Source organism: Pongo pygmaeus, chromosome 1 (genome assembly GCF_028885625.2).
Source record: "Pongo pygmaeus isolate AG05252 chromosome 1, NHGRI_mPonPyg2-v2.0_pri, whole genome shotgun sequence".
NCBI classification, from domain to species: Eukaryota; Metazoa; Chordata; class Mammalia; order Primates; family Hominidae; genus Pongo; species Pongo pygmaeus.
Window position 1 is genome coordinate 199,371,363 of NC_072373.2, and position 12,832 is coordinate 199,384,194.

Genomic DNA, 12,832 nt, shown 5'->3' on the forward strand with positions numbered 1-12,832 from the left:
TCACGGACTCCCCCTAATGTTCTACTGATTTGCATAAAAACAAAATGACAACAATAATAACTATAATAATACCTAATGTCTGAGGGAAATCTACAGGCCAGGCATGGAGTGTTTACAAATAGGATCTCAATCCTGAGAATAACTCCAATAGTAGGTCTTATTATCTCCATTTAATATTTGAGAGGCAGAGAGAGGTTAGGGCACCTCCTAAAGACACCCAGCATGAAGCCGTGAGAGCCTGACTATAACCTGGGGAGGCTGACCTGGAAGCCCACGCACTCGGGCTGAGCCTCTGTGATGACAGCCCTAGCCCCAGGACCCAGGTTCCTACAAGAAGTCCCACCCACTAAGGGGCCGGGCCTCAGGCCGGGGAGGGACAGGCAGGCTCACCTGGACCTTGGGCAGGACAGCAACGATGGACACGCAGACACAGAAGGTGAGGTTGAGGCTGATGAAGACCTTGCCCTCGTGGCAGCCGCTGGGCTCAGTGTAGTAGATGAACATCAGCGCCACGGCCGCGATCGACAGCAAGTAGAAGAGGAGAGTGAAGAAGAAGAGGCCTGGGCCAGAGGGATAGTGAGAGGCTAGGCAGGGGAGGGGCAGGAGGAATAGGGACCCCTAATCCTTCGAGGGACCCTGTTGGCAGCTCTCCCCCTCTCCAGCTCTCAGTTTCCCCACTTGAAGAATGACGTCACTGCCTTTTACCAACACCTCTGTGAGTCATTGCCCCACCCTGAGCTAACATGATTCACTTGCTACCTTGTAATAAGGGAACTGTAACAATAAATACAATGAACTCAAAACAGTCTTGCAAAAACTGAACGAGGTACGGGCTGTTGACCTGCCCTCCCTGTCTGAGAGAGACCGGCAAGTTTAGGGAGGTGTGGAAACCAAACAGCACCCAGGTGAGCCTTTCTCCTCGTTGTGTTCAGAACTGAAAGAACCTGGGACTCACCCTGCTACTGGGGTTTCAGGGACCAGGTATCACTTGAAGTTCAGCCTGGGCACCACCAAAAGGGCTTCACACACTACTGGCTGTGTGTGGCCCACCCTGCAGGAACCCCCAAACAAGACCCCTCCAAGGCCTCTCCAGGTCAGCTCTCCTCGGATCCCCCGGAAGTCACCCCAGGATCAGCTGGCACCCCCCCATCTCCCTGAGACAACTGGAATCTTGCCCCAAGGCAGTGGCTGCTAGAGATGCCCCCCAGTTTTATCTAGCTTCAGGGACCCTCGATTTCTCAGGCAGCCCCAGCCCTGCCCAGGCTCGAGTCCCCACACGGAGGCAGGGTGGCAGCACTGACCTGCGTACCAGGCGCGGGAATCGCACTCCTCGGCCTTGCCCAGCCACCGCTGGTTCCAGGAGTGCGCAAAGTCGATGAGCAGCACCAGCTGGATGAGGATAAAGAGGAAGGAGCCCACGACGCCAAAGTAGAACCAGACTGGGTGGGGAGAGGGGAGTGAGGCGAGGAGGGTCCCTCTCTCGCATCTACTCGTTCAACAAGCGTTTTCTGCTATGCCCTGGACCGGGGACACTGAGAAGAACAGAGTCCCTGCCCTCAGGGAGCCCCTAGCTACGCACAGAGGGCAGGATATGGGTTGGGGCAAGGCAGCTCCCCCTACCCCTGGGTTGCACAAAGGCCATGTGGCCAAGCACCACAGTGCTGTCTCACGGGTGGGGAGCGAGGACCCAGCCAGCAGCCTGGGGTCTGTGCGCCCCAGCAAAGAGCAGCCCCACCACATTCCTCCAACCTGCTGCCCCGCCTCCCTCCCCACAGCCCCCCATGCCTCCTGCTAAGTCCGCTTACTGTTGGTGAAGGAGCCGTCAGGGATGTAGAAGGCACCCACGGTGAGGCCCACCAGGATCAGGAACTTAAAGAACCAAAACCTATGGAAGGGGTGGGGGAATGGACAAGGAAGCTGAGTGCAGGCAGGGAAACTGGAAGCCAGACTGCGCCTGGCCCCAGAGCCCCCACCCACAAAAAGCAGGTGCTGGGAGGGGTGAGGGTGGGCTTTCTGGTGGTCTGATGGGCACAGGAAGTCTCTCCTGGCCCTGGAAAAAACCCTAAGGGGCAGGAGGAAGGACCAAGCAGTGGTGAGGGTGGTCACCCAGGTCCAGCCCCAGCTGTGTCACTGAAGTGCTGCGGGGCCTGAGGCTTGCTGCCACCCTTTCTGAGCCTTACTCTTCATCTGAGAAATGGATATAACTCAGAGCTCTTCTCCATGCTGTGCCCTCCCACGGCTCCTGAGTCTGAAGGTAGGATCTGCAGATCCCTGGACAGGCAGAGGAGTGGGCAAGGCACTGGGGGGAAGGTCCCAGGGTGCAGGCAGGGACCCCTCTCTCACCCGTTCTGGATGGCAGCCCGGGGGTCCCGGCTGCTGCTCACACAGAGCATGAGCAGGGTGAAAAAGAAGAAGAAGGCCGCTGTGGCGAAGCACATGCGGTAGACAGCACGGTAGCCAAGCAGGGAGCCACAGTCGATGTGGCCCTGCAGGACGGTGGGGATCCCGGCCCCCTCCTCACACACCCAGGGCAGCTGTGGAGACAGACAGAGCAGCATCAAAGCCCCACCCGACACAGAACGCTGGCAGCTCCCTTTATAAACCAGAGCCCTGGTCTCCCAAGGCCGGCCAGGAAGGCTCTCCCAGCAGGGGCTGGACCAGGCAGGGAAGGGAGCCCCCCACCTCTGTCTCCACTGCCTCCACCTCCATTTCTAGCCCTCTCTGGGGCTGAAGCCCTGGGAGGGAGCTCCCCAGTTACATCTTGTTATTGTTTATTTCCCACAGCCTCAGTAACTATTGCACTGTCTAAAGCAGGGGTTCCCAAAGTGTTCTCCACCCACCACCTACATCAGAACCACCTGAGATGCTTGGGAAAACAGAGATTCCGTGGCCCCTCTCCCATGCAATAGAGCCTCAAGGTGGGGTCTGAGGATCTGCATTTCTACAAACTCCCCAGGGAATCTCATCTTTATACACACTACAATGTGCATAAGGCACCTACAGTGATGCCCACGTCCTCCTGGGTCTGTGCTAGGCTGTAAAACACTGAGATGAAGGGAATAGTTAGGAGCCCCAACCTGAGCTTAAGCACTAAGAGGGAGAAGAGCATCCCCCAGGCCAGTGTCCAGGGGGGCAATAATGATTAATAAGATTTTCCAAGGAGACTGTGGCCTAAGAGAAAGAAGAATCCCCCCAAGAGGCTCAAGCCCTCCTCCTCTCATTTCCAACCTCAGATCATCAGTGCACCCAAACACCCTGCCTCCTCTTCTGGATGAGCTGTGACCCCAAGCCTGGGCCCTCTATCCTGGAGCCACTGAGGCCCCTCACTGGAGGCCGCCCTGCCTCCCCTGGGGCACTCACCTTGTAGAGCTGACTCTCCACGCCCGGGCTTAGCATAATGATGGACACCAGCACCCCCAAGAAGAGGAAGAATGTGAAGATGAGGCGGCTCACGGTGGAGTTGCGGCTGGCGGGGCAGCAGCTGCACAGGATGCAGGGGGCAGAGCCGCAGAGGCAGGACGCCTGCAGGACAGCATTGTCACTCTCCCCTCTCCCCTTCACCGCCCAAGCGCACACCTCTCACCACCTGCCCAGAGGTCGGCTCATCTGTGCTGCGCTAGGCAGGAGCACACTGTTCCCCAGACACCAGCCCATTGAACTTTCAGGTCCGAGAGGGAGGCTGGGTCATATAGGACTACAGAGCCAGTAACCATAGAACCCAGATTCATACCTGGGTCTATCTCAAGTGATACTGTGGCTTGAAAGCGAGAGCCAGCCGAGGTCACACTGTTTCTTTCTTACAGAGAGGGAGAGTAGTTTAAAAAAAAAATCACAAGGCCAGCTGTCACCGATTACCTTTGTGACCTTATACAACTCACTCAATTTCTCTGTACCTCAGTGTCCTCTTCTGTAACATAGTGGTATGTACTCCTCACAAAGCAGTTGTGAGAATGAAATAGAAATTCCAAATTGTAGCCCCCTTGGGCTCCCTTTCCCCTTGCCCGCTTAATTTTTCCCCGCGGGACTTCCTGCTGTCAGCGAGGCTTTATGTTTTGTCGGCCTCCGCTTTCCAGCAGGGCAGGAATTTTTGCGTTTTGTTCATTGTGGTATTCCTAGAAATTGGAACAGTACCTGTCACACAGCAGGAGCTTACAGGCTATCTGTTGAAGGAATATGACGTGTTTGGCATAGTACCAGTCACATGTTAAGACCTCAAAAAACAGCAAGTGCATAATAAACATTAGTTGGATGAACGGAATGATTTTCGGCTCTGATGCTATACCAGCACTAGACAGCAGGTGGCGGTCTAACCCTTTCCCTCTCCAGGGTCCTCTGCCCTAGTTGCGGTCAGCCCTTCCTCTGGGCTGGCTGAAATCATTCAGGGGCTGGTGATGACACACTATGCCACACCTGAAAAGGAGACTCACCCTCCTGGGAGCCCAGTCCACAGCCCAGCCTTTAAGGAAACAGGCCCCACATCCAGATACCTCTGGTAAACTTTATCTTCCCCCAAACAGCCCCTACTCCTCACCCAGGGATTTAAGAGCCTGGAGATAGGCCTCGACTTCCTGGAGCTTACACAAGCAGGAAAAACACTAAACAAATCATGACTCACATCGTGACGAGCGCTAAGAAGGACACGTACCCACTGCCAGAAGAGTGCTAATGCGGCCTAGGTTTGATTGAGGGTGGCATGTCAGGGAAGCCCACCTTGAAGAAGTGACTTTTAAGCTGAGAGCAGGCCAGGTGCGGTGACTCACACCTGTAATCCCAGCATTTTAGGAGGCCAAGGCAGGAGGATCGCTTGAGTCCAGGAGTTGGAGAATAGCCTGGACAGCATAGCGAGACCATATCTTTTAAAAAGAAGGGTTTTCTTCTTTTTTTTTTTTTTTTTTTGAGATAGGGTCTTGCCCTGTCACCCAGGCTGAAGTGCAGTGGCGTAATCTCAGCTCACTACAACCTCTGCCTCCTGGGCTCAAGCCATCCTCCCACCTCAGCCTCCTGAGTAGCTGGGACTACAAGCACCCACCACCATGCCTGGTTAATTTTTGTATTTTTTGTAGAGACGGAGTTTCACATGTTGCCCAGCCTGGTCTCAAACTCCTGGGCTCAAGCAATCCACCAGCCTCAGCCTCCCAAAGTGCTGGGATTACAGGCGTGAGCCACTGCACCTGGCCTTTTAAAAAGAAATATTTTAAAATAAAATAATAAGCTGAGAGCAGAGGGATGAGGAGACACTGCTAGACCAAAGGGAGGAAAGAAAGTTCCAGACAGGTGGCTCTGTGGGGGGTAGGGGCTGGGCATTTGAGGAATTTAAGAAGGCCCTCGTGGCCAAAGCTTGGTGGGCAGACTAGTCAGCGGTGAGTATGAGGTCAGACAGGCTGGCAAGGCCAGACCACATAGGCACCAGCAGTCAGGAACAGGACCCTGGTTTTCATCCTAAGAGCAGTGGGCACCCACTCGAGGGGCTGGAGCCAAGGGTCAGGAATTGAAAGATGAGCTTTGAAGAGAGCAGGCTGGCAGGGGCCCCTTGCTCCTCAGAGACCTTCGCTCTTCTTTCTGGACTGATCACAACGCACACAGCACACCCTGCTGGGGGGTATCTGCCTCCCCTCTTACTCTCCCCCAGACTAGAAATGCTCCTTGCCTATCTCTCGTTCACACAGATGCTAAACAAAATGCTTTGGCAACAAAACTATTCCTCATGGTCTAAATCAAAACAGTCCACCTGTCCAGCAACTTCTAGTTACATCTTGCAGCTGCCACCCCAAGACCTGCCTCCTATCCATGGCTGTCCTTGGTGGGTGAGAGGATAAGAAAAGCCTGAAAAATGTTTTAGAGGCCATAAAGCAGTGGTCCCAAACCTTTCTGGCACCAAGAGCCAATTTCAGGGAAGACACTTTTTCCACAGATGGCAGCAGGGGTGCTGGCAGGGGGCAGATATGGTTTTGGGATGAAACTGTTCCACCTCTGATCATCAGGCATTAGATTCTCATAAGGAGCATGCAACTTAGATCCCTCACATGCACAGTTCACAATAGGGTTCACACTCGTATGAGAATCTAATGCTGCTGCTGATCTGACAGGAGGCGGAGCTCAGGCGGTAATGCTTGTTCACCTGCTGTTCACGTCCTGCTGTGTGGCCCAGTTCTTAACAGGCCATGGATAGATACTGGTCCATGGCCCAGGGGTTGGGGACCCCTGCTATAAAGAACATTCTGGGTATCAGTTAGAGCAGCTTATTAGTCCCATTTTACAGACGTGGAAATTGAGACCAGAGGGACTAAGAAACTTACCAGAGGTCACACAGCAAGTTGATAACAGCACTGAGATTCAAGTAGTATTAGTGACAGCTACCATTTATGAAGGGTTACTCAGTCCCAGGCACTGTGATAAGCACTTTATCTACATTAAGCTTCACTGATGCTATGAATTGTGTGGTAACTTTCCATTTTCAAATGGGAAAACTGGGACAGAGAGGTGGCATGACCAAGGTCACACAGCAAGTAAGCTGAGGAGCTGGGATGCAAATTCAGATCTGTGTGCACCAAGGGCCAGGCTCTGCCTACAGGACTACACTAGTTCCCAGCTTGCTAATTCACTGATGGTCACCTCATTTAATTTAAATACATCCCAGTGATTAAAAAACAAACAAACAAACAAACAAAAAACCCAAGACCAGAAAACCAAGGGAGGTCAGTGGGTACTGATCTCAGGAGCCAGGCGCCTGGGTACCCTGTCAGGTCCTGACGCTGGCTTGTTACCATTTAATTTCAATTTGAAACATCTGAGACACAAGAAAGCTGTTTCGCTTTCAGAGAGCTTGGCCTTTCAGTTCGCTCCGGTTCTTAAAGATCAAAATCCAGGTGTTCCTGATGCCTGAAACCTCAGGATTTCCACGGGCCTGATCAGCAGCCAGAGAGACCAGGTCAAAGAGAAAAACACACACTGCTTCCAGAGGATCCTTGGAAATGTTTATCCACCTTGGTCCATTCACCCCCACCCCAGAATGGCTCCTACAAGAACCTCTTCCATTTGACCAAAATGTCATTTTATATATATTTAAATCTCTTCCTACAGAAATGCCAGACCACTGGAGTAAGGGCAGATGTGTGCACATATATACAAACACACGGAAATTCATTGTGGCACTGATCGTAATAGAAAAATAATGGGGGAAAAAATTTTTTTTGAGACAGGGTCTCGTTCTGTCACCCAAGCTAGAGTGCAATGGTACCATCTCAGCTCACCGCAACCTCCACCTCCGGGGCTCAAGCAATCCTCCCACCTCAGCCTCCTGAGTAGCTGGGACCACAGGCACCAGCCACAATGCCCAGCTAATTCTTGTTTTTGGTTTCTTGGTTTTTGTTTCAAGAAAGGGTCTGGCTCTGTCACCCAGGCTGGAGTGCAGTGGTGTGATCTCAGCTCACTGAAGCCTCAACCTCCTGGGCTCAAGTGATCCTCCTACCTCAGCCTCCCAAGTAGCTGGGACCACAGGCATGCACCACCACACCCAGCTAATTTTTGTATTTTTTGGTAGAGACAGGGTTTTCTCATGTTGGCCAGGCTGGTCTTGAACTCCTGGGCTCAAGGGATCCTCCCACCTTGGCATCCCAAAGTGCTGGGATTATAGGCATGAGCCACCATGACTGGCCATTAGGGGAAAATTGAAAATAACAAAACGCCCATCAATACATCATGGTACTCCATAAAATGGATTTCTCTGCTGAATGGGGCAAATATGTAGGTAACACTTAACTTGGGTACATTTCATTGTATATAAATAATACTTCAGTTAAGTTAAATTTACAAATATAAAAAAGATTTTTATATAAAGAAAAAACTTAAATACGCTTTAGGTTTTGTGAGCCTATTGGAGTCTCAAGAAACTACAAATAACCTAAATGTCTAACACCTGGGGACAGCCGTGGCCCTTTCACTCCATGGAATGCTACAGAGCCAGAAAGATGAATTACCTGGCTACAGAGCAACAAGGAATAATGCTCGTGATGCAGTGTAAAAGGAAGACAGACTAGAAAGCTGTTCCCACACTACGATTACAACCACTCCCCTCTTCCTGCAGATGCACTCAAGGGCAGCAACAGAAAAGCCCCAGAACACTTACAGTGGCTGAATCTTAGTACCAGCCCAGGTTCTCAGAATGGAGAACTCAGAATTTAAGAAGCCCCGGGCCTTAGAGTCTTACATCTGCAAGGTTCCTTGGCATTCAACCAATCCATTCTCTTTCCAATGAAGAAACACCCAGAAAGCATCTGGCCATCCTCTGCTGCTTGCACACTACCAATGACAAGGAACTCACTACCTCTCAAGGCAAGGCAGATAGCTCTGCAGCCGTGAACAGGCCGTCACTGAGTCATTCACATTGTCTCCTGGTTGTCCTCAGAGCCAGGGACAGAAGTTCTTAGAACCACTCGTAGGGTGTTTGGTGGGTAGGGGAGGCAGCTGAGAGCTGGATGAATTTTTCTATTTAAAACAAACTGGCCATCTGGGCGTGGTGGTTCATGCCTGTAATCCCAGCACTTTGAGAAGCCGACACAGGCAGATTACTTGAGATCAGGAGTTTGAGACCATCCTGCCAACATGGTGAAACCCCGTCTCTACTAAAAATACAAAAATTAGCCAGGCATGGTGGCAGGCACTTGTAATCCCAGCTACTCAGGAGGTTGAGGCAGCAGACTCGCTTGAACCCGGGAGGCAGAAGTTGCAGTGAGCTGAATCGCGCCATTGCACTCCAGCCTGGGTGACAGAGCATGAGTTTGTCTCAAAAAATAATAAAATAAAATAAAACAAAGTGGCCCTCCACTTCTGGATATATATCCAAAAGAAATGAAGCAGGGACTCACATATTTACACACCCATGTTCATAGCAGAATTATTCACAGTAGCCATAAGGTGAAAACAAGCTAAATGTCCATTGGTGGATGAGATGAATGGATAAACAAAATGTGGTATATCCATATCCATACAATAGAATATTATTCGTTCTTAAAAAGGAATGAGGCCAGGCACGGAGGCTCATGCCTGTAATCCCTGCACTTTGGGAGGCCAAGGCGGGCGGATCACCTGAGGTCAAGAGTTCGAGACCAGCCTGGCCAACATGGTGAAACCCTATCTCTACTAAAAATACAAAAAAATTAGCCGGGCATGGTGGTGTATGCCTGTAGTCCCAGCTACTTGGGAGGCTGAGGCAAGAGAATTGCTTGAACCTGGGAGGTGGAAGTTGCAATGAGCTGAGATGCCATTGCACTCCAGCCTGGGCAACAGAGCAGGACTCCAACTCAAAAAAAAAAAAAAAAGAATGAAATTTTGACACATGCTATAACATGGATGAACCCTCAGGGCATTATACTAAGTGAAATAAGCCAGACATCAATCAACAAATATTGTATGACTCCACTTAGATGGAGAGAGTAGCCAAACTCATAGAGAAAAGCAGTGAATTGGTGGTTACGAGGGGCTGGGGAGTTACTGTTTAGTGGGAGTTTCAGTCTGGGAAGATGAAAAAGTTCTGGAGAAGGATGGTGGTGATGGTTGCATAACAGTGTCAATGTACTTAATGCTACACTTAAAAATTGTTAAAATGGTACACTTTATGTTATGCATCTTTTACCTCAATTTTTTTAAAAGGGAGGGGGCAGGGAGTTTTCAAAGAAGAGCAGGAAGAGGGGAGAAGGGTATTCCCAGCAAACAGAATGACACGTGCAGAGCTACAGGGACACTGTATTTTCAGGGCAGCTGAAAGGGTGAGAAAAGCTGCAGAGGTCATGGAAGTGGTGGCCAATGTCCCTGTACGCCATGCCAGGGAGTCTGGACTTCACCCTGAAAGCAATGGGGAATGATTGTGAAAGAAGAGGAATGACAGCAGATTTGCATTTTAGAAATATCACTTTGATCACAAAAAGACAGGTCAGGGGGTGGTGTGTGGTATCTTTGGGGGAAGGCAGGAGAGTCAGGGGCTGTTGTCAGTAATCTAGATGAGGGCTGACAGTAAGAAGATGTTCTAGAGTTACCGTGTGCCTTAGCTGGCACTACTCCTTCTGACAATGCCATTCATTTGGGATTAATTTTTATTAGGGTTGTATTTATTAGATCTCCATTTTAATATACATGTCTTCTAAAATAAATTACAGGCTGGGTGTGGTGGCTCATGCCTGTAATCCCAGCACTTTGGGAGGCCGAGGCTGGTGGATAACTTGAGATCAGGAGTTCGAGACCAGCCTGGCCAACATGGTGAAACCCGGTCTCTATTAAAAACACAAAAATTAGCCAGGCGTAGTGGCGCACGCCTGTAATCCCAGCTACTCAGGAGGCTGAGGCAGGAGAATCACCTGAACCTGGAGGCAGAGGTTGCAGTGAGCCAGAATGGTGCCACTGCACTCCAGCCTGGACAACAGAGCAAGACTTCATCTCAGAAAAATAAAGTAAAATAAAATAAAATAACATACAAACTCCTTGAAGACTAAAATAAAAGGTTAAAAGAGTAAATTTTTTAACATATATTTCGTCACAATTTAAAAAATGCAAAACTGGCCCAGGCAAGCATGCACCTTGCCGCCTTCATGAACAACTCCGTAACTGGCTGAGCCGCCCCAGGGCTAGTCAAAACACAGCAGAGAAGAGGTCAGCCGGAAATGTCCCAAGGTGCACTTACTTCCCCCATGCAGCGCCAAGAATGCAGGTCCTAATGGTGGCTCTGCCACAGCTTGTAATCTGACCTCAGGCAAGTCTCTCCTCCCCTCCATGGGACTCAGTTTCCTCATCTATAAAATGGTCTCCTGGGGCAGGAGAGTACAGTGGCTCCGAGCCCAGGCTCTATAGTTAGGCAGCCCTGGGTCTCACTGGCTTCAGCACTTCCTTGCATGTAGTCTTGAGTCATGTACTACTGTGGGGTGTTGATGGACCAGCCACTGCACACCAGCTTGGTGCTAAATATGCAGCTGTGCTAACCTCAGTCCCATTTAATCTTCACAACAGGCTAAGGGGCAGACACCATTGTTTTCTCCACTTTACAGACAAGGGAATGGGCAAAGTGACTGCCCACAGTCACAGAGATGCGAAGAGGCAAAGCTAGGATCCGAGTCCAGTGGTCTGACCCAAAGGCCTTTCACACTCCCTAGGATGTACAAGACCCTCCTGAAATCTTTGCAGACAGCCGAGTCATCATGTGCCGGCGGCTTGCCTGGTGGCCGCATCCCCTGTGGACCCATCTTACCTCCCCATCCAAAGCAGGACCCACCTTCAGCCCATTTCACCTTCAGCCCAGTTCCAATGCTGAGAAGCACAATCAGCAGATGAATCACACCCGGCAGGGTACAAAAATCTTCCCCACTGACCCATGCATGCAAAAAAATCCCTCCTGAAGTTGCCCAGAAACCCCACATGGAACTTCACTCCTGTGCAGCAACTCTTCACTGCAACAGGATGGTACCGGTGTCCAGTAGTGCCCAACCACACCACTTAATGTTGTGTGGCTGTGGAGAAGTCACCTTCACTCTCTGAGCCAGTTTCCTGATCTGTGAAATGGGAACAATATTAACTGCCCCAGTGGGGTCTTTGTGAGGATTAAATGGAAGGAGATATATATATACACACACACACATACTGCTCACTACTGTATGGGGCCTAGGCCACTCCTGGACAGCTGCACGCCGCGAGTGTTGGGATAGTTATCTGAAAATGGGCTAACGATTTCATAGGGTGGAGGAGGTGGGGAGAGCCAATGAGACGGCATGGTGAGGGACTTGGAACAGTACCTGGCTCAGTAAATGTCAGAGGCCAGAACCTCAGTAAATGTCAGAGGCCAGAACCCCAAGGGGATGGCACTGAAGGGAGGGCTGGGTCCCTTGCTGATATTACTCACTAAGTTATCTCCCAATTCTTCCCTGGACCAGCCCTGTGCCTCAGGCAGCCAGAAGGTGGGGAAGGGAGGGAAGGTGTGGGCAGAAGCCTGGACCAGGAATCAGATGTTGATCCCAGCTACGCAGTTCTCCATCCTTTCCCTGTGCAACGTTAGGCAAGTCAGCTATCTTCTCCGGGCCGCAGTCTTATCTGTAAACAGACGGTTTGAGCAGGCCTATCTGCTCTCAGCATTGTAGAATGCTGTGACTCAGAGACCAGCACTTGACTTTGCATTGTCTCCAAATGGAATTCTCCACCCACCTTTCCTTGATGTTAGCAATAATTCCCACAGGGAGCACTCACGATGTGCCAGGAGCTGTGCCTCATCTCTCAACAGCATTGTGAGAAAGACCCTGTTATTGTCAACTGCCAGATGGGGTGACCAAGGCACACAGGGCTGGCAGGCTGCCCCTCAACATCTCCACCCCCAGGCCAGCCCAGCAGGGCCTGTGCCTCACCAGGTGCAACCGATGGAAATCAGGTCCACTGTGGAAGCTCTGCCTCCCTCACCAGGAAGCAAACCCTTGTTGGCAGAGACCTGGCCCAAACCTTGCATTCTTTGGGCTGGGAGGGATTTCAGGCACCAGCTTGATTCCTCCTCCTGCACACGCACATGCACACGCACACACACACACGAAAAATGGAGGCCTAGTGAGGCGAGAGGCTCTCTTGCCTCTCTGTGCTGTCTATGCTGATCTCATTCTCAGAAAATGGCTGTGAAGTAAATCTCTAGACCCCCAGCTCTCCCCTACACCCCCTCCTCTCTCTCTCTCTCTCTCTCACACACACACACACACACATACCCACACCCACACACACCCGTCAGGGACAAAGGAAAGCGAGTCCCGAGATTCAGCAGCCGCTGGAGCCCCTTCTCCCTCTCAGGGCCTCTTTGTGTGGGGCCAGAGGGGGA

The 12,832-nt window shown here is 51.1% G+C and overlaps 1 protein-coding gene across 4 annotated transcripts in view; it reads right to left on the minus strand.

Annotated features, from left to right (window-relative positions):
* The window catches only part of SERINC2 (serine incorporator 2), a 31,723-nt gene that overhangs the window by 7,136 nt on the left and 11,755 nt on the right, over window positions 1-12,832 (minus strand). For all 4 annotated transcript variants that reach the window (XM_054465440.2, XM_063666633.1, XM_054465432.2 and 1 more), the window contains 5 exons: window positions 3,361-3,522; window positions 2,344-2,534; window positions 1,806-1,885; window positions 1,302-1,439; window positions 391-560 (listed from right to left, as the gene is read on the minus strand). In XM_054465440.2, coding sequence (XP_054321415.1) covers window positions 391-560; window positions 1,302-1,439; window positions 1,806-1,885; window positions 2,344-2,534; window positions 3,361-3,522 — 741 coding nt within the window. The remainder of the gene's footprint in view (window positions 1-390; window positions 561-1,301; window positions 1,440-1,805; window positions 1,886-2,343; window positions 2,535-3,360; window positions 3,523-12,832) is intronic.